The sequence below is a fragment of the Seriola lalandi genome, unplaced genomic scaffold (genome assembly GCF_002814215.2).
Source record: "Seriola lalandi dorsalis isolate HSWRI2012SDOR001 ecotype SW California unplaced genomic scaffold, Sedor1 jcf7180002054885, whole genome shotgun sequence".
Classification (NCBI taxonomy): Eukaryota; Metazoa; Chordata; class Actinopteri; order Carangiformes; family Carangidae; genus Seriola; species Seriola lalandi.
The window spans coordinates 799,604-821,897 of NW_019525437.1; the positions used below are offsets into that span (position 1 = coordinate 799,604).

Below are 22,294 nucleotides of genomic sequence, written 5' to 3' on the forward strand. Positions count from 1 at the left end.
GTGATTACAAATGCAATATTTGCAAGTGTACTGTTCAGTGCACATGAGCAAGCATATTAACCCCCCCACCCACCACACACACACACACACACACACACACACACACACACACACGCTCTCTCTTTCTCTCTCTCTGACATGTAATACCAAAACCATGGGTATTAATCTGCTCCTGTAACAGCCTCTTCAAGCTTCAGGCTGCAGGGATTTGTTCCCATTCAGCCACCGGCGCATTAGCGAGGGTCAAAACACAGTCAGCCCCACCTCTTTGGATGGGGATGTCGAGTCTATGTACAGGCCGGGCAAGTTATTACACTCACTCACTCTTTTCAGTTCAATTCAAATGTATTTGTACAGGACAAATCATAAGAGACGTTATCTCAAGGCTCGTTACAGGGTGAGGTCATGGTTAATGGAGAGACATTTACTATTCCACAATCCAGTCCAGGAGGTGGTGGCAACACATCTGCAAGCTGATTTACCAACAGCCAATCAAACCAAAAGAAGAGTCGTCAGTATTGTTGGCTTTTCCTCTGCAGGCACACCTCTCTATGCCTCTCATTCACCTGACTGCACAGCAGCTGACATAGGCGTCAGTGATCCTCTAACTTCCTCTCTGAGTGATCATGTTGTAGTCAGTCCAGCTGAGCTCACAGTTCAGTCTTTGTCTTTGTCTGTAACTGATGTGTTTGGTGATGTCTGATGATGCTGTGGACAGCTTAGAAGTGACTGCTGGTTAACATGTCGTCTTAATGGACCACATTTCAGTCACTGTTTCAGTCACGTTCCATTGTCATGACAACAAACAGAAAAAACATGTAAATGAGAACAGATTGAAGTCAGAGTGAATTCAACTGGATTAAAATATGTTACCCTATTAGAGAGAGAGAGAGAGACAGAGAGCGAGGAAACCAAAGAGAAAGCCTCTCGAGTTTTGCCCGCCACTCTCTCTCTTACTCTTTCTCAGATACCCTCCATGATGACAGTAAGATGACAAAAACATTTTATGGCTACGTTAACAGAAAACTGCCATCACAAATCGCATTAAAAGAAACATTAAAAATGATTTACATCTAATAATCAGTGCACTCACAATAATGACTCAAAGTCAGCAGGGCTCTCTCTCCCTCTCTGTCCCAAAACAACTTTTAAAAGCAGCAGCTAAGAAACCCAACTAAGTGTTGTGTTCTGTCTGTCTATCAGTATCCTTGCTCTGTTTAATCACAGCACAGCTCCTACACACAACAAGCGGTGATTCAATGACAACCAGCTGCTCAGAAAGTGTGTGTGTGCCCACGTTGGTGTTATGTGTGGTTATATACATGAAACTGTGGCAGTGTTTAGTTAATGTTAGAAGTCTTTTACACATTTCTGCGGTTCATTGCGGTCACTTTAAGAAACCCAGGAAGTAAATTACAGGGAGTTGTGTCATGTGACCAGTAATTAGGAAGTAAACAAGAGAGTTATTGAGAGCTGTTGTTTTTGTGTCATCTGAGTTAATCCATCAACATCTGCATACATCTTATGCCTTTGGTAGCATCGTGGGTATGTACTAGTTTGTTTATTTGTTATCTAGAATCTCAGGTCATTATTTATGTGACATTCTGAAATTACATTCTGTGAAATTTAATGCTAAAACGCTACCGAGTTACTATCACCAATTACCACTCTGTTACTGGGTCATTAGCAAGTTCATGTGAGCATAATTACAATTTAAAAACAAGAAATTGATTACATGTTAAAATATTAATCCATATATTACGTTTGAGGTTAAAAAAAAGATAATAAATACATATAAAAGCTGTCACAGTTAAAAACAAGTGGATTAATGCATATTGAAGATTGAGTTAGTTACATTTACATTGTGTATAACTGTATGTTAAAAGCAAGCACAGTGTTGATTATATTTTGGTATTTTTGTTTTAGTTTCACCTTTCCTTACAACGTCAATAAACCTGTGGATAAAGGGACAACTGTCTTCAGAGTTTTGATGTTAGGAAGGCGTTTATCTGACTGTCAAGTTATACACAGCACACGTATGATGAGGGCAGTACAGGCAGGGCAAACTAAATTTAATATAAATGTAATACTACAGGTAATAATAAGTTACAACATTAATGAGAAAAAAGCCAAATATCTTCTTGACTGTGGTAAAGGCATGAGCAATCAGTGATCGCTCTGATGATCTTGTCCATCGTCCAACCCTACTATACGTAACATCACGTTTTCCTTCTGTTGAAGGAAAAGTCTGTGGATATTCTATATTTTTCAAACCAAACCAATGATGAACTGGTCCTGATAATGTATTGTGTGTGTATCCAAAGCCACAAAGCTCCAGTAGTTTGTTCTGACTCCAGCACCAAACGTGGATTAAATAGGACGTGGACGTATAACGTGGAAAATAGTCCCCTGCAGATGCACTGTTCCATCCTATTTGGGTAACATCTGTTAAAAGCTACGCTGAGCACTTTTTTCAGGAAATTACTAAGACATGTTAAAAACCAAACTATACATTTGTGAGGTTTATTTATTTATTTATTTATTTTCTTCCAAAGTTTTACATCTTCAGTAGAAACCCGTGAATTTGGGGCTGAGGGCCACAAACTGCTTAGGGAAGTCAGAAAGTAATGTACTGAGAGACAGACTAACCTGGTTTAACTGTAATACTTTAAGGGAAAGTGAGTTTTGTAGTTTGACTGAGCAGAAACGATGACATGGACATGAAGACAGAGAGACAAACTTTCTCACCTTCTTGGCTCCAGTCAGTGCAGCTTTTGTCAGTTTCCTGTGGCAGTATTTAGCGTAGCTGCTAATGGCCACTCCTGCAGCAACAGAGAGGAGAAGACATATTTACAGTATCAGACATTTGTGCTTCAACCCAAACTATTTCATTCAGTTCAGGAAGTTAGATGGTTTTTTTTTCATGAAGTTAGATTAGTAGGTAATCCAGATTAATTTCATAAAAACAGACATTATGAAGTAAATAATCATATGAATATATTTTGTTTTATTCTTTTATTTCATGATTTCATTTTTTCAATGAGACCTTTATTTCATTATGTCATTTTTCAGCCAATCACGTACCTTCTATCTCCTCTCTTCTCTTAAGGTAAAAATGACAACAACCAAATTTAGCCAGCGAGAAGCCTGTCCATGTTATTATTGTTAGCTAACTCCTGTTGGATTTAATTGGCTAATTCTGGTAGCAGTTTTTGAGCTTGCTAGTTTAATACAGCATGTGATTGGATGAAGGGCAGTGACATCACTGAGTGTTATTAGTAAACATATCATTATGAAATAAAAACAAACTTTTGAATAATGAAAATAAAAAGGATGAAATAACGTTTTACAATGATGAAGTTAGTTTTTAATAATTATTTCACAAATTATTGTTTAATTTATTTGAGTAATTATTTGTTTCATAGTTATTTATTTATTTATGTAATAGCAAACACACTTTAGAGCTGCACACCCCTTCAGGGTTGTGCAGAGTAACATACTTAAATCTGACATCAGGCTTTAATTACTGCCTCAGTTCAGACTGTATCCAACACATCTGTGTGAAATTAATAAAAGTAATAATCCATTTAGGGAACTTGACCTTCAAACAGTCCTGATAGAGTAATCTCAAGGTCAGCTTCACTAACGTCTTCCAGAGCTTTCAACCATAGTCTGCATCAGTAAATGGAACTGGCAGAGTAGTCGACCCTTAGGTAACTGGTATTAATTGGACTTTGGATTCAACATGTTTTGTCAAACTGGTCATTTTGCTCTCATTTGAAATCTCATTCTGTCAGTCCTCAGTGTTTTCCAATGATAAGTCCTCAGAATAACGGGTAAATTCATAACCTTTATTTTGAAAATTAAAACCAGCCGGCTTGTATGAAGGTCTGTTTAATGAAGTTTGGAGCCCATTTCTTTCTCAGTGAGAACAACAGTGATATAAATGTTTGACTGACAGTTTATGTATATTATATACCCTGGACTTTGGAGCTGATCTGGACCACCTGTATTATAATACAGTGATGGATGGATCTCTATAACCTGCCTGATGGATGTGTGAACTAGTCATTGAACAGTGTGTGTAGTTATAATCACTGATCAATACGTCTTCTGATTGTATCAAGGTCTATTCAGAGCTTTTTTGTTTCGTTTTTTTCTTTTTTTTTCATGAATTGTGAATGTGGGTGTGGTCATGTGACTTATATTCAGCAGATTTATGACCAATGTTGCAGTGTCTGGTCTGCTTGTTTGTTTGTTTGTTTGTTATTTTTGTCTCTTAGTGTTCTCCTTGGTTAACAAACAGACAAAATTAAAAATTGTAATCAACCTGATGAATAAGTCTGTCAGAAATATCTATACAAATATAAATAAATGTAATAAAAAATAAAACCAGCCTAACAAAGGTGCCAAAGGTTTTTGATTCATTCTATGACAAACACTGGTCAGTGCCCTCTGTACCTGTCAAGGGCAACCTAACAGCATTTGCCCTACATTAGCCCTGAGCCACCTGTGTTATTCATCCTGTCCACCTGTAGGGGGAAGCAGAGCTCCAGCGCAGTGTTGTTCTGCCTGACATTCCTGGACAGAACACAAACAGGACCTTTAAAATGCACTGAAAGGTAGTTTATACACTACATATGACATTCGAGTTGATGTCTGTCACTGTGTGTCACTGATGATGGTTGTGGATGATATGTCGTATCTGACATGTTGCACGTTGACCCTCAATACAGAGCAGCTGATGCTGATGAGGTTTGGTTTGCAGGTCACTGATTTTCTGTGAAGAATAAGAGAACTCACCGCTCTGAAGATATTTGTTGGATTGTATTTGTGTGCCAGTTTCCCTCTTCTCTGATAGTGCAGGTCATATCAATATTCTTTTCCCTTATAAACAACTTCCAAATGCAAAATCTATGTAATTGCCATGATGTGCTTGTGGTGTAACAATTTTAATTCAGCTGTTCCCATGAAAATTATTTTTTTTATCAAAAAGCCACAAAATCAGCGTTGAGATGAAAGAAATCAAGAATAATATGAAACATACTGAGACTGAGAAGCCAAAAGTCCAGGTCAGCTACCAACCAAAAACATGTCCAGCTGTGTTGCGGTAAACAGGACGTACTGTCCAAGCTGCGTTCAGGAAAAGTGCTGAAATCCTGTTAAATGACCTATTTCTAAATGTTTTAATCGAGGCCTGATTAAAACATTTAGAAAAGTGGTGCCTTAAAAGAACACCTGAGGCCTCTTGTAATAAGCTTTAATTTGAACGCACATGTACGAGCTCCCCACTCTACCCTCTCTCCACCCGAAATTGAATATGCTAATGAGTATAAATACGCTTGGGCTACCCCTCTCTTAAGAATCAGAAAAAGGATCAAACTGAGCAGTGTGTCGCCGAAAAGAGAAACTTCAATGAGTGTGAGGTGAGGTTCTGCTTTCAGCAGTCCAGAAAAAAAAAGATCTGATTTGTCATCTGTCCTCTGAAACAAAGGGAGTGGGAGATTGTGGTGGGGGTCGTTAATGCGGGGCGTCCTGACATGTCCTGCACGAGAATGGCATCTTCTTCTTGTACATTATTCACTTACTCTTGATTGAAATGAGTAAAATAGTTTAGAGTAGTGTTGGTATTGATATCCACTATGCACTGTTTTCAGTACACTGTACATACAGACTGAAAGCAGCAGGCAAAAGGTGAGACTGTCCAAATGTTTTCTAACTTTACGCAGTAGTTTATTGACAGATGTAAATGACTCCCACAGACAAACACAGACTTGACCCTTAGTTTAACAGCAAAACTACAATCACCACCTCCTGGTGGTTTCCTTTGCCAACCAGCCAAGTTGTAGAAATTATGGTCACAATCTCCATTTCCTGAGTTACAGTTTTATGATGTCACAGTGAAGTTGACCTTCAGACGTTTGGATTAAACATTTGAGTTCAATTGTGTCATAATTAGTGTGTGAATTTGAAGAAATTCCCTGGAGGGGACGGACGGACAATCTGAAAACATACTACCTCCTGCTGTGGCTTTTGCCGGCGCTGAGACATAAAAACAGCGCGTCATTAGCTCAAACCAATGAGGAGTTCTAAAGACATCGTGGTATTTGGGGCTTCACAGGAGTTGATTTTAAATTAATTTACTTTAGAAATGAATTTCTTACCAAGAAGCCACAAACTCACCCTGCCAGCTCAACAGTCTTCTGTTGGTTAGGATAAATGAACTATGGATTGATCCAGGCCACGCTGCCACAGTATGAATCAGTCACATTGTGCATCACATATTATTTGCACATTGATGGCATGAAAATGTTTTCTATTAACAAGCAAATTCATCCTCTGATGGAGCCTTTATAGCAGTGTGTGTGTGTGTGTGTGTGTGTGTGCAGTCGATCTCTCTGATCTTACATCAGGGAAACCGGCTCTGACTGCAAACTGCAATTTAATGTTAAAGATGAACCAGCTCACAGCGACACGGTGTGGCTCAAGGACCTGTTGTGACATTTAGCCACGTTTCCAGCCTCAGCTACTTTCCGCTGAAATAATGGATCCACAACAGTTTTCAACTATGTCCTCAATTTCACACATTGACCCCACATGGTCCAGATAGATACTGGGTTTCAACCTAGACTCAAAAAGAGAAGACAAACTGAGAAACTGTTTTGCTAACTGCTGGTCCAAGTTCAAGAACAAAGCTTGAACCTGAGCTTTTATTCCAACATGGACGAGTAGCCCTTAAAGTAAAAAGTTAATATCTTTACCTCCCTGTCAGCTGGGCAAACTCTACTCTACTGATGAAGATCATGTGACACTATCACAGAACAGCTACTAGATGGATGTTGAGCTGAGTATCTTGTTTGCAGAGACAGAAGGTCTCTCAGTCCCTGTAATGTTCATTAGCCTGACATCGGTTAATGTTTATTGCCCCAAATTCAACCCTGTCTCCTAAAGATCATGTTTATACTTTATATGCCTAATGTGAAGAACAAATATGTTTTTATATGTTGTATCTGCAAAGATGCAAAATATTCACCAAACTCTGTATTTTATCCACTTGAAGAACAAAATCGTGATTAAAGTTCCTCTCCAGACATGTTTTACACTCTGTAAAGTCCTCTGCTATGATTCATATTCTAATCATCTCCTCTTACTTCCTGATAGAAAAACCTGGATGAGTCCTTGTGCCCCGCCCACCACCTGCTGTCTCCAGGTGGACAGGTGAAAGAGCAGAGAGCATCAAGATGGTGAGAGGAGGAAACATCAGAGAAACTCAGCCACATGTTTGAGCCTCAGTCAGACCCAGACTCAGAGGAGGAGTCTGTTGAGACCAGAACCAGAGACTAGCAGACGGGTCAGAACTGTTAGCGTAGTTAGCATCTTTTATTTGCTTATGTTGTTTGTTAGCTTGTAACTGGCAGTGGCTGACACAGTGTTAGTGCTTGTACTAATGCTTACTCTCTCTCGTTCTCTGTACTGACAAGGTTTCAGGTTGATTTAGCCCCGCCCCCTGTCCCCACAAGTCGACAGGATTGGTTCCTTAGGTTTGTGGGGTATGAAACCCTGGCTGTCTGAATCTGTGTTTATGAAACTGTCATTGGTTCACTGCAGTTCAAGGTGGAAACACTCAGTCATGGTGTTGATGATTATTTCACTCATCATGTAACATTAGTCCTGATGGTGGTGCTAAAGGAGGGTGTAAGGGAATTTGGGCCTGATGGTGTCAGAAGCTAAAGGTTGGGGGTTCAACAAAATGAATTTAGTTCATCATCAATATTAAGAACCAGATTAATGGTCAAGGGGGAAATTCTGGTTAGGAAGGATCATCTGGAGACCGCAAATATCTAAATCAATCATAACAGGAACAGTGTCCTCTAATCCCGTATTAGTGTGTTGCTCCCTCACCCTTGGTGTCGTTGAGGGGGTCCATGTGTCGGTAGATGTAGCCCTCCAGGTAGGTGTGGAAGCGGGGCGTGGGGGGGAAGAAGGCCAGACAGATGGCCATCAGCTCCCAGCCTCGCTCCAGGCTGTCATAGCGGAAGTTCTCTGTGGTCTGACGACACAGCTGGATGTAGAGCTCGTCACGGAGACCCTGGTTACTCCACCCACGCACCACCACCTGACGGAGACAGCCACAGAGCCGGTGAGTTCTCTTTAAGACTGAAGATTCTGGACTCGAGGTGATTCATATTTATGATCATGGAGGCAGGAGCTAGTATGGCAGTATACTGAGAGCTCTTTCTGATATTTTGTCCAGGCAATTTATATCAATGACAGTGGATAATATTGAACACACTGAATTCTTATCACTGAAGCTTTTACAGATTCCCCTATAGAAACCTAATGAAGTGACAGCTACAACTTGATGACGTAGCTTCTAGGCTGACACTTCCTGCCATTGCAGCTCAGCTGTCTGCTATGGGATAGTTTGTCCTGTCATACGTGAAAGCGTTAGCAGCTAATTATATGTTTTTGTCATATTTGACACTGTCATTTTGTTTATATTCAGTTATACCATTTGTAGTTTTATGGATTATGAGTATATTTATCAAAGGTACCTACTAATTTGACAGATTTTGCCACTTTTTTCCACTTTTTCACTGTGCTCTGGATTGATGAAACCATGACGCTGTCCTGTGCTGAAGTTACACACTGATTTATACAAACTCCTCATCTGATATTAAATTGCCTCTAAAGCAACTATCCTGAACTCTCTGGTCATTTTAAGAGACATTCGTAGCAACGTTCAGAGTGACCTCAGTTTCCTGAAGTAGCAGAGATGGCAGGGAGTACTGGACCTGCATTCATCAGGTGATGCAAACACAACGCAAACACATGACGGGTAATGTTGCTCTGTGTCTGCTGGATGTGGAAACAGAAAACTGTTTGCTCACACGTTCATCACATCAACTGATAAGCTGATAATAAGTCAGTGTTGTGTTTATAGCTCGTACTCCTGCCACAAAGTGGCCAAAAAAACCATTTTCAGCAGACACAGAGCAACATCATCATTGACCTGGAGCTGTGACTCAGTCCACCTGATGACTACAAGTCACTATGCTAGTCCGCTAGACGCTAACTGTGGCCATCTGTTGCTGTGTGATGAGGTTCCATCAACATCTGTTTCAATATTTCAAATAGTTTACAGCACAACTGTTACCAGAGGGAAACATGAAACTGTCCTGAGGACGACTGTGTTCACATGAAACCGCTTCAATCATCAGGATCAATCATCACTTCCCAGGAAAATTGAGATTGAGATTTCGTCTCAATGTGATGACTGTAATGTATAAGAGGAAACATCCATCCAAGCATGTTGATCATTTCTGTATGCACGTAAACTTTTAGTGTGGATGAATGATGATGAATCGCACTGTGAACAAGGACACACAGCTCCTCCTGTACACTACAGCAGTGCTGCAGAGAGGAGGTTCAGTTTGTAAACACCATGCTACCATCTAAATCTGGAGTCCTACTGTACTATGCCATGCAGGGGTCAATGAACCTGAGGAGGGGGGACACAGCACAGACCTCCAGAGCCACAGAGAGGGGGTCGGCCTTGGAGCGACGGTCTCCCATGTAGGTCTGGATGAGCTTAAAGATGTCCACTGCCTCCTTTTTCACGGCGCGGTCCGAGGTCACGATCATTGGCTTCTTGATGGGCTCGCTGCTCCAGGCCAGCATGTTGGCGATGGACACTTTCCTCCTGAACAGACCCTGAGAAAAAAATGGAAGGATGAAGAGAGACAAAAGAGGAGAGCAGCAGAGAGGGTGAGAGAAGAGAAACAGAGAAGGGAAGCATGACATCAACACCAACTCAAAGTAAATTGAATCAGTTCAATCGCAGCCTGTTTCATTACAATGACAGGGTTATAAATGTAAAACTTTATATCACTTTCAGTTGTCTGCTCTGCACACAAAACCAGTGTTGACAATAACCATGATATTTGAAAAATGAAATATTGATATGGTGTTAATAATACACATGTGATAATATGGTGATGGCCTAGTGGATCTTTGGTTAATCAGTTCATCAGGGGCAAGACAGATTTTGACTGTATCTTACATAGAACAAACAGTCAGACTGCAGATAGACTGAGTCCAAATTCATCTGTTGCACAAAGCAGTTTAGTTCTTGACGATCTATAGCTGGACTGTGGTACAAAGAATTCTGGGTAAATTAAGGCTTTTTTCAATATAAAAAAAATGGCTGACCGAGGAACTGCATCCAACTGCTCAGCTCCATTTACCTCAGCAGAAAACGTTTGTCTTCAGGAAGAATTCAACAGTTACAAGAAAGTTTTCACTCAGTGACCCCTCCCTCTAAGGGGGCAATTGGACCCAAACCATGGCAGGAACATGCCTCCAACAACAGAGCCCCAAGAGCTCTTCACTGTAGGTGTCCAGCATTCAGACCTGGACCGTTCTCTTGGTGTTCGCCACACATGACCCCACCCACCTGTGGAGAACATGGTGAAGGACGACTTATCTGACCACATCACTCTGTAGAGCAGAGTCTCTGGTGTCTGCTCCTCTGAACTCTCACATGCGGATTCATCATGAGGGTTCATCACTGCAGCTCTACTGTAATATCTGCTGTTGCTGACACCTCTGATCACATCCTCAGTCACCTGAGGAATATGGAATGCCATCTGAATCAATATTAAATAAATAAATAAATACAGATATGAAATAAAAGCTGAAATAAACAAATTAGGTAATAAATATAGAAATATATAAATAAATGTAAATATAAATGTATAAGTGAGTCAATAAATAAATAAATAGTTATTTAAATGAATAAATAAATGAATAAATACATAGCTTTTTATTTTAAAACATTCTGTTGTTGTTGCTTTGGTCTGAATCTGTGAGATAACCACGTCCTTTCATCTGAATATAACAGATGGAAATAAATGTGGGTTTAGGAAATAAGTCTCTTTATGTATTTATTTATTCATTTAATATCAATTTAGATGGCATTCCATAGAGGAAGAGCTGCTCTACTATTTATCATATTAATGCATGAACATCACAGTCACAGTGCTACCCTGTTTACTGACTCTGTCCCATAGATCTAAATGCAGATGTCACTTTGGTCTCTGTTCCTATTGAACCTTTTTCAATTCACTCAGATCTTTTCCTCTTGAAATAAAATCACTATCAACTGGTCCTGATCAGCCTTTTGATCCTGAGCATGTTCATTCATTAATTGTACCATTCACTGCTCCTCCATTCGTTATGTTACTCCACTCATTTATTCCGGTTCCACCTTTACTCTGTCACCTGTCTGTGTTTCAGTCTGGAGGAACAAACCTCTTGTTAATACAAATCTCAATCATAGGATCAGCTCAAGTCAACACAAGGTAAAACTTTGTAATGCTTTCAACCACATCTCCTGGTCTTCACAAACAACAAGCTGCTGTTTCAGCCTTCAAACTCAGCTTGTGTTTTTCCAGTAGCTAAACCTGATCAGTGATCAGCTGGTCAATGAGACTCAGTGTTACCACACTAACACATCAACAGTGGCCCAGTGTTTAATAGACTTTCCTCATGTGGAGATAAACAGTGATGATGACCATGTCTCTCACTGTGCTTCACTGACACATGCTAAATACAGAAACACCACCAGAAGACGTGGTGGTGAAATCACTGATGGACAAACAGACAGGAACGCTGTGATGTGTGTGTAGATGTATCTGTGTGAATCGGATACACTCCTCAGTACCTGTGTGTGTTTGTTGAAGTGCTTGGACGCCCAGTTCTCGATGTCGGTCTCCGAGGAGGGCTTTCTCAGGGTGAATTCTGGGAAAATGCCACAGCTGGCGCTCGGCATCATATTCCTGGCATTTCGACTGGCCTCAAACTGGGCACAGGCTCCGAGGTCCTCCGACTGATGAAGTGAAGAAACAGAGAGGGAGGAAGAGAAACAGAGAGGGAAAAGAAGTCAGAGTGGCCTGAGAGTTTCTCCAGCACTCAAAGGGAGCTGACTGGGATTAATACTGACGCGTTAATACGTCAATATCCACAAGGTTATTTCAGTGCAACAAAGAGTCCTTTTATTCCTCAGTGTGTTGATTGACAAAACAATTTCAAGTAACAGCTGAGGATCAACAAATACCATACAGGAGAGATTATTTAAAGCCAGAGCGAGCCGCATGATAGATACTGTATGGAGGGAGGTTCACACTTAACATTACCTGCTAGCAGTTCCTCTTCAACTACCACGGTAAATATCATATTAAATATGATGATTATCAACCAGGAGCACCTGCTTATATGAATGGAGGTAAGTGGATTTATAGACATTGCGGTACCACTTACAATAAGACTACCCCTATAAAGGATTTATAAAAGTTTATAATGAGGTTATTAATTCAGTTGTTTACACTTTATAAATCATAAATAAACATTTAGTTATAACACAGTTCTCATACATTAGACTCACTATTTGGCAAGATGAAGTTAATGCTTACTACTCATTAATCTTATTAATGAGTTACTAACATTTATAACTGGTAATAGGAGCCTTATTATAAACCTTATTGTGTAGCCTTATCATTTATTAATGAGTTACTAGTATTTATTACTGGTAACTGATAAATAAAAGGTTGTAAAATGAGATGAAGAAACATGAAGATGATGGAGGGAGAATCACAGAGATGTGAAGAGTGGGACAAAGAATTGATGAGCAGTTCACCAGGTAAAGGAGGGTTACCACCTGTGTTCTAGCTGGATGTTAACGTCCTAAAGAAGAGAGCAACCAGCAGAAAGCTTCTCCATGTTAATCTGCACTGAGCAGAACAATGTGATCAACAGCTGTGATTAGAATGAGGACGGCTGCTGATACATGTCAAGGTAAACAACACAGCCACGGCCTTAGACCATGAATCTGCTCATTTGATATGATCATGTGATCTGCCATAATTTGATCTGTCAGATGAAACTGTTTGAGCATTAAGATGCTGATGCTGGTTCATTGATAGTGACTGAAAAAACATGATGAAGCAGCAGCTCCAAATGCTGATGATGGAGAAAACAAAGAAAGCTCAGTAACTAATGAGAGAAGAGGCTGAACAGTACAGATACATGTTGATGTGATGGCTCACTAATTGGCAAGCAACAGGTTACTCTTTTTAATCTAATGTTCTATAACAGTTTATAAATTATATATAAAGTGTTAACAAGCTAATTAATAAACTAGTTATAAACCATTCATAAATCCTTTATAAGGGGAGTCTTATTGTGAAGTGGTCCTGACATTTCATTAAAGTGAGTGAGTTACACCGAGTTCAAAGAGTTAAAACCAGGCTAAATATCTACAGCCCCCATGCGGTCACCAGAGGCTGCAGTTTATACAGAACAATCTCATTTATCATCAGAGAAGAGCTCTGACTGTGAAGCTAAACAAAAGGACAAAAGGTCACAAAAATAAAAAACAACAATCTGCCTGGATCAGTTTATGAGAGTTGGTGTTTTGGACATGTTCACTGTCTTAGCAAAAAGACTCAGGGCAGGGGAAACATCTCACCAATGTTAAAACACACCTACCAACACATTTCAAGTTCACTCAATAACATATTGTATCTAGTTTGATGGGAGGTCAGTGCTCGGATTATTACCTGTAGTATGTGTTGTCAGACATGGTCAGTAAGCACACACTTCAGTTCAGAATAAACTAAGATCAGACCGCATGTTCATGAGTGAACTGTAGAGATGTGGATAGGTGTAGCTTTGAACTCCTGACTCCAGCTCTGCGCTTCACACATGGACATGAGAGAGACGGTGAATGAGTGAATTTTTTAAAAAGTAGAACACTGTTCTCTTCAGATTTTTGTTCCGATTCATTTTTCATCAGTGCAATCCTCCACATCCTTGTGGTTTATGTTGACATGACAACTGTTTTGGTGACTTCTGACCTCTGTTTTTGAATACAACTCTCTTTTATCCCTATTTATTCCATCCTCCATTCTCTCTCTCCTCTTCTCCATCCACTGTTACTCTTTCTCTTCTTTCCCTTCCTGCTCTCAGCTGTAAACTGAAGCATTGCATTGCAGAATTTAAAAACAAAGAGAAACACGAGAAAACTAGAATCACCTCCCGGTGTTTGTCTGCCTCCTCCACTCAGTTTCAGGTTACATCCCTGTTTATATACAATATGAACCATTTGTGTGAAATGTTGTCATAATTGCTGTGAAGTCTTCAGTTATGGCTAAAAAGTGTTTTGTGAGGTCATACTGACCTTTGACCTCTGACCTTTGACCACCAAAGTTTAATCAGCTCATCCTCGAGACCTACTGAATATTTGTGCCAAATTTGAAGAAGTTTCATCAAAGTGTTACAGAGATATTGTGTCCATGAGAATTTCCATGAGAATGGGAGAATGGACAACATGAAACAATATGCCTTCAGCTCTGACTGTTGCCAGCGCGGAGGAATAAAAATAGTGGGAACAGAGAGAGACAGAGGAGCAACAACCTTTTTTGCTCTTGGCTACTGTACAGCCAGGGAGCCTGGATGCAAGGCGTGTGTGTGGCGGCTGCGGTACATCTCAGTCAAGCTCCACTCAATAGCTGTTCTGGAGCTTTCAGTCAGTGGTGACGTTGACTTGAGGAGAGATTGTTTTGTGAACTTTGAGGATTGGTCAATCAAACATGTCGCAAGTGGAAAAGTAAATAGTTTAAATCTGAGTCTGTTTTTAATCAGTCAACAAAACACATGTTACTGGTCTCTGACTTTAAGACAGATTAAGTAGAAGAATGTGAAGTATTTCTGGTCCTGAGTGTGTGAATGTATGTATGATGTCATCGTGTGTGTACTGTCCCAGGATGGTCTATGTAACTACAGAGCTCCTCCTTCACTCCTGTGAGCTGGAGGATGATGTTTAATTATACCACAGTTAAAGGTGCAGTAAACACATTAAGTCATCCCTTGTTTTTGTATTCTAGGTGTGTGTGTGTGTGTGTGTGTGTGTGTGTAGGTGCAGTGACAGCGTCTCACTGGACCAGGCTGCAGTGTGACTGTTACATAAGTCAATCTGAGGCTCAGCAGCATTACATGAAACATCCATGGCTTTCCGCCATTCACAGAGAGAGAGAGACAGAATTTTATCATATACAACTACACCAGTTATAATAATGACAACCAGGGTGGACACAGACTTCTAGCATGCAGCAGTACCTGTGATGGGTGGAGGTAAGGCTCAGGGGAGGCCAGGTTGGTCTGGACTGAGAGGCTTTTTTCCAGCAGAGCCTGAGGGAAGCCCAGCCGGTCGAAGGTGCTGCGTTTCCAGTGATGGCTGTCGCTCTGTGCCAGCGCCTCGTCTTCGCTGAACGCCCTCACCACCGGCCCTGGTAACGGCAGAGGCACCGCGCCGTCACTTTCATAGCCATCTTTGGATCCCTGGGCCACGCCCCCTCCCTGCCCAGAGTCCCAACTGCTCCTCTGTTTCATCACCTGCTGGGCCTCCCATGCCAGCCGGGCCTGGGCCAACATGGCCTCGGACGCTGTGCCTGTCAGCTCCCCATCCGGGCCCACGCAGCGAGCCAGCTCCTGGGGGAGGGAGGGCTTGCGACTCTTGCGTTTGCGGTTTCCTCCAGGAGAGAAAGCCCCGGGACCCCCTGTAGAAGAGGAGGAGAGGGAGTGCGTCTGGCTGGACGTCCAGGATATGGAGTCCTCATAAAGCAACCTCTGGCCTCCCTCTCCACCCTCCCCACTGTAGTCCAGCAGCAGGCGGGGGTCCCTGATCAGAGACTGGCTGTGCTGCAAAGTATAGGACCCCCCATATGAGCCACCGTACCCTCCCGTGGTGCCATAACGCAGCAGGCGGTCTGCAGTCTTGAAGCGGGGGCTGGAAGATGACTGCTCCACGTACACCAGCTGTTTGACGTACTCCTTCCCCACAGGACTGTACTCCAGACTCTGGGTCTTCTCTGGACACTTCTGCCTGGTCAGAACCAGCTGGCCATAGGGCGACTGACCCTGTTTGGGGGAGTGATAGAGGGGGGCTGAAGACTTGCGAGCTGGTGACTTGCCCGTGCCATAGAAGGAGGAGTCAGAGAGCTGCATGTCAGTGGGAGGCTCCTCGTAGATGGGAGGGGACTGGTACTCTGACGGCGGCTCTTCGTACAGGGGAGGTTCATAGGCGTAGCGAGGCGAGGGAGGCTGGGAGTCGGCGGAGGAGCGGCGGTGGGTGCCAGTTCCACCAAGCTCAGCACGCTTCAGGAAGGGCGACTGACGGCGGTCAGCGTAGAGAACGGGGGAGCCGTCAGGTTCTGAGGGCAAGTTTCCTCCAGAGGAACGCCGGGTTCGTGAGGTGGTGCCCCCCCCAGAAGGAGCACCAGGGGTGGGGGGGTCACAGGGGGAGTAACCATTTCCCTGATGGGCTAAGAAGCTGGGCTCTCTGTCCGTGACCTTGATCAGCATCCGCTCCTTCGTACCTGTGTTCCACCTGAAGGGAGAAGTCCTGAGGAGGGAAGGAGAGGAGAGGAAGACAGAAGAAAGGAGAGGAGGAGACAGAGGAGAGGAGGAGAAGAGAGGAGTTAAGGAGGAGAGGAGACAAGGAGGCATTTAGTATCATAGCATCATACTGTACTAATTCAATGCATTTTGTATAAGTTGTTATGCAAATTGCGATGAGCAGTGTTGTACATGAACGTCATATTTCGTTTATATTTTTTGTGAACGCTGTACTGAATGAATCAGTTTATAAATGATGAACATGAGTGGCACTCACATTTTACGCCAGTTTTACAGCACGCCGCAAGGCGTCTCCATAGACACGGCCCAGCAAGGCTGGTGCTAGCGGTACAGATGGTTTTAAGAGGCTGGTGATGGATGGGTAGAAGGAGGCTCTACTAAAAAAGAATAGCTGCCTATTTATTAAAAAAATCACAAATGAATGTGATCTAGTTCATTTTCATCTGTATGAACTGATTTGAACTGGTTCTTTTTAAGTGTGAACTGGCACAACACTGGCGATGAGCATGTTTGCTAATCACAATCAGCGCCTTCATTAGTGAGGCAAACAAACACAACATCATCTCTGCCACTCCTCCTTGATAGCTGTGGCCATGGCAACGCTCACAAGCTCACCTGTTATTTGCTAATGACGAAGCATTGTGTAAACAAACAACCTGCACTTTCTGACAGTCTCACAGGTTATATGACTTTAGAAGAGAGGGATCCAGACAGTACAACTAAGATCTTCTCCATAGACACTAAACTGACTCACCCACCTCCAGAGGTGTAAATAACCAGTTACATTTGCTCTCATAATTCTAACAACATCGTTCTTTCTTTTTGGAGTATTCTTAAAAAGCAGTAATTTCAACCTCACTGAAGTATTTTGTAATTCTCGTGTTTTACTTTGCTTCATTTAAAGTGGAAATTGTTACAGAACAAAAAGTCACATGATGAAGTATTATTAACTACATGAAATGAAAAGAGTCAAATCATCAGTAGCTGTAGCAGAGAAGATCTGATGTAATGCACCACCCAGCTTATGGTCTAAAGCACATGGTGCAGGTGCATTTAGGGCGTGTCTGTCACTTTTGCTATTTTACCAGCAACAAAAAAAAAAACAGTAGCTGCATCAGCCGCAAGGTTCTAAAGGGTTGTACTTGGTTTCTTAATGAATGATGGGTGTTTCGGGGCGTAACATGTAATAAACCAATCAGAGTGCAATCTCCCATTCCCTTTAAACAAAGGTGAGTTTGCACCTCGGTGCATTGCTACTGTAATGGCTCATTGTGTTTCAGAGAAAGAATGAGGCTGTATTGTAATGTTCCACCTGACTGATCCAGCAGTAGATCTCTCCTCTGCTTCAGTCTGAATCACGTAATATGATATATATATAGGACTTGTCAGTATAAAGTAACTTTGCATGTGTTTAAGCCATTAGCTCCCAGGCCACGACTCAGGCCTGTATTGTTTCCTTTTCTAATTAAAGCACATTCATTTTGTGAGTGTGGGACTGTGAGTGTGATAAGGTGGAGAAAGGTTCTTTACTAAAGTGAATTTAAAGTGGTTCAAATATGTCTTTCACCTTTTAAGATGAACTGGAAATCTCTTTTTGAATGTGACATTATAGAAACATAGATCATGTGATTACAGATTTGAATGGATTACTGTCAAAAATAAAACCATGGCTTGACTGTAGAGTTGAGACAGTTCCACTCTGACATGGTCTCCTCAGCACAGACGGAGCCTCTTTTATTTTGCATTCCCACTGTAAGAACAAGACAGGCCTGTCTCGCAGGAGGTGCAGGACACACTCCAGGCAGGAGCAGGAGCTCGGCGTGTTGGTGAGGTGAGGTCAAAGACTGAAAAACATCATATTTCTAAAGCTGTGGAGTTAAAAGCAAGTACATTATTTTTTTCTTTACAAAATGATTTTAAACATGTGCTGCTCACTGAGGCAAACCGTTGGACTGGATTCATTCCAGCCTTGAGGTGATTATTTTATTTATAATAAGAGGATGTGTGGAGTGTTGTGTCTCTTGAATTTTATATTTGTGCTTTTATTAAAAATCTGACAGTGTGTAGTTATAATACCCAGGGGTTATTTGTGTGTCTGTAAAGGAAACAGCAGAGACTATTAAGCATGTGAGCCATTGTCATCACCATGTATGAGCAGCATCACTGAGGCAACCTTACTGCTTACTGGTGTTGATAACGTGGTGAGTGCATGCTGCACTCTAATCAGCCTGACACGCACTGAGACACTCACGCTAAAACAACCTACAAAAACATTAGCCAAGCTTAGATCATCAAACATGGCTGTTAGCCGGGCACAGCTCATTTTACTTTACTTTTACAGTGAGTGAGCTATAGTGTGGAGATTTAAGTTTTTTCTTTCAGTGGTGTGAGGATTTGATCATGATGAGACATGTCAGTTTTTCATAAGTTTGTCATGTTGGTCACTGTGGAACTATTCTTGGGATATTTAAAATATTCAAAGTTTAAAATATTCGTATCTTAAATGTACCTGAAGAGGCGACAGTAAGACTGCAGCATCATGTCTGTCCTCTGTCCAACATGAGAGGAAGAAGAAGGAAGCATTGCCCAGAGGGCGTGTTCTAACCTCCTGTCAATGAGTCAGTGAATGGAGCAGTAAACATAACGATGGCTGAACCTCTTGGTAAGCAACCACCACCACCATCACCATCACCACCACCACCCACTCCCAGCCAGGAAGTAAAGAATGAAGATAGAAGATAAACTCACATTTCTTCTAGACTGGTCAGTAAACAGCTCTTAATGCTAATGTTATTATATTTGGCTTTCAATTTCAAGTTATTTCTTTAAGCGACAGTTCAGGTTATTTGACGTGGGGTTGTGTGAGGTTCTTATCTATAGAGTCAGTGTATTACCTGCAGTAGATTCAGATCAGCCTCCAGTTTAGAGAAGCAACAGAAGCTGAGTGATGAGCTGCTGTGGACAGAGTCATCCACAAAAAAAATGTGTTTTAGCCTCTTTAAAAAATGTCCACAGAAAAAAGCAAATGTCAGTTTAAGTGTACGATAGATTTATTTTGAAGATTTTCACCATTTTATCTGCCGTCAAACAGCCGTATTCCTATACACCTACACTTAGCTCTGTCTGACTCAAACAGCTGATCTGCACAGTTGTAGGTGCACTTCAGTTCAGCAGTTCACAAAATGGAAAGGTCTGTTTGACAGCAGATAAAGTGGTGATATTAGTGTTTTTATTTGGACATTTCTTAATGTGCAGCTGGAGCCAATCCCAGCTGACATTGGGCAAGAGCAGAGTCCACCCTGGACAGGTCACCAGTCCATCACAGGGCTGACATGTAGAGACATACATCACCCACATTCACACTTTAGAGTCACCAATTAACCTAACCTGCATGTCTTTGGACTGTGGGAGGAAGCCGGAGCACCTGGAGAGAACCCACGCAGGCACAGGGAGAACATGCAAACTCCACACAGAAAGGCCCAGGCCCAGTGTTTGAACCCAGAACCTTCTCGCTGTGAGGCGACAGTGCTAACCACTGCACCACTGTGCCATCCTAGAAAAACATCTTTTAGTTCTGTTGAAGTAAATGTATTGCATGAGGTTTTAGTGACACTGCCACAGCTAATATCCAGCAAACAGAAGCCTCTGGCACCAGCAGACCTTTACTTCACCACTTCACATTCACTCAGTCATTCCTCAGTGAGTGGGCCCTCACATTCTGCTTGTTTGTCATTCTGCTTGACAACAGGAAGGAGGAGGACGAGGAGCGGTGTGGGATGAAGAACAAGAGGTGAACTGGGCCAGAGGGAGGGAAGTGTGAAATCGATTGCAGCATTGGCCACCCTCCATTTCCAAATACTTCCACACACTCATCCCCAGGGCCAGGGCTCAACAGTGGCAGTGTAAGCGTTTGTATACTTGTGGGTTATTAATATGCATCTGTGTGTGTGTGTGTGTGTGTGTGTGTGTGTGTGTGTGTGTGTGTGTGTGTGTGTGTGTGTGTGTGTGCATGCGTGTGTGTCTGAGAGATGGAAGGAGAAAGAGAGCGAGGATTAACCATTACAGGGCTGTGCTGGTTCCTCCTCTCTGCTCTGAAGCTTTTCTCTCTCCATCATGTGTCTACTCCTCTTTTTCTGTCTGCCAACCTCTCCCCCGCTCACCACAAACTAAACCTTGTTCTTTCTCTCATTATCCTTAAATTATTCACGATCATTTGACCTTCAAATCAATTTACACATTCTCTGCTTCTTCCAATCTGCCTCCATCTGTCTCAGTCACTGCAGCCTCAGCCTCGGCTCGGTCAAGCTTCCAGGGACTGTTTTACTAAGGTGACACCAGTCCCACAGTGTGTCAAACAGTGGTATGGAGGTGGATTTGTTTCAGTATTATTTGTGTGAACAGATCAACAATCAGTGTGTAAATATAAAAAACCTTCCACAAATACAAAAAATACATAAGTAAACTCATTAAACATCTTGCAAATATAAAACAGATCTGCAAATAAACAAAAACATTCAACAAATGAAAAAACATATCTGTGAATACATTAAATTAATATGCAAATAAATGAAAAGCATATGTGAATATCTTCCTAACATTTACAACTTTCCACCAGTCTGATCCAAAATCCACTCGTATCACTCGGCCACTTTTGGAAAACACATGATAGATGAAGAGCACGCAGCCTTATATGATAACATGCACTACGTTAACGGTTGTAAGATATGAATTGACAGGACCTGGTTGGTGTTGATATTTGTTTTGATAAAATGACGTATTGCAGTCTTATTGTTCACTGTTAATATGTAGGCTAAGCTAACGTTAACTACTAAACTGGCACTTGTTGCAGTAAATATTTATGTTGCGATGATGATGATGAAGATACATACAGACAGAGAGATAACTGATGTCATTTCTTTACCATCAGGTTTATTGTGATCATTCAGTCCATGCATCAAACTGCATGTGTCAAAGCTAAAATGAGGCGGTTTGACTTGGACCTTAAGGCCACTGCAGAGTACAGCAGGCCATGGAGGGTGAAATGAAGGGAGGGGGCACCAGACTGTGGACTGCCACCACTGGAAAACATCCCTCCAGCTCCTCCATGCTTAATGCACTGATGTAAGTACATTAGTGTAGTGTGCCACAAATGGTTGTTCATTACAGGTTATCTGCCATTTTCATGACCATGAGGATCTAAAGGTCAGAGGTTACTGTTTCTGTTCAGCTGAACCAAACCAGATTTAAAACAGAATCAAATGTTACAAATACTAACTGTACAGATATAATGGACTGATCCATCTTTAGTCCACACCACAGTGGTCCAGACCACAGTGCCACTGCTGCTCCTGAGTGTGCGTGTATATACAGTATATCCTTGTTAATGCTACATAATGACGACCAACTCACAACTTCAAAGGGCTGTTTGTTTGAGGGTCATTCATTTGTGATGGTTAAGATTAGGGTAAGGGACTAGGGAATGCATAATGTCATCTTTGTGTCCTCACAAAGATAGAAGATACAAGTAGAAATGTGTGTGTGTGTGTGTGTGTGTGTGTGTGTGTGTGTGTGTGCGTGTGTGTATGGGGGGGCAGCAAGAGAGAGGGAAAGAGAGACTGAGAGTTGGGAGACACTTCACATAGAACCAGATCCAATAAAGAACGAGTGAGAGCAGATCTCCCGGCCATCTGGACTGTGAGTCTGCAGCTGTGCAACCAGGCATTCAGGATCAAACATTTGAGGACAAAAGTAGCTTCAAGTCCAGTTTCCTGGTCCAGCCATGAATAATTCCCTTTCCCAGTCAGAGTGAGAGGAGATG

The 22,294-nt window shown here is 41.9% G+C and overlaps 1 protein-coding gene and 1 long non-coding RNA gene across 2 annotated transcripts in view; one reads left to right on the plus strand and one right to left on the minus strand.

Annotated features, from left to right (window-relative positions):
• Positions 1-22,294, minus strand: part of arhgap39 (Rho GTPase activating protein 39) — an 84,663-nt gene that overhangs the window by 7,911 nt on the left and 54,458 nt on the right. Inside the window, exons 3-7 of the mRNA XM_023428727.2 lie at positions 15,178-16,462; positions 11,726-11,890; positions 9,529-9,714; positions 7,903-8,116; positions 2,749-2,822 (exon numbers count right to left, since the gene is read on the minus strand). Of these exons, the coding sequence (XP_023284495.1) occupies positions 2,749-2,822; positions 7,903-8,116; positions 9,529-9,714; positions 11,726-11,890; positions 15,178-16,462 (1,924 nt within the window). The remainder of the gene's footprint in view (positions 1-2,748; positions 2,823-7,902; positions 8,117-9,528; positions 9,715-11,725; positions 11,891-15,177; positions 16,463-22,294) is intronic.
• LOC147817814 (uncharacterized) lies at positions 1,444-11,169 on the plus strand. Its single transcript, XR_015438650.1, has 2 exons — positions 1,444-1,545; positions 4,539-11,169. It is a non-coding gene; the product is annotated as an uncharacterized LOC147817814 (long non-coding RNA).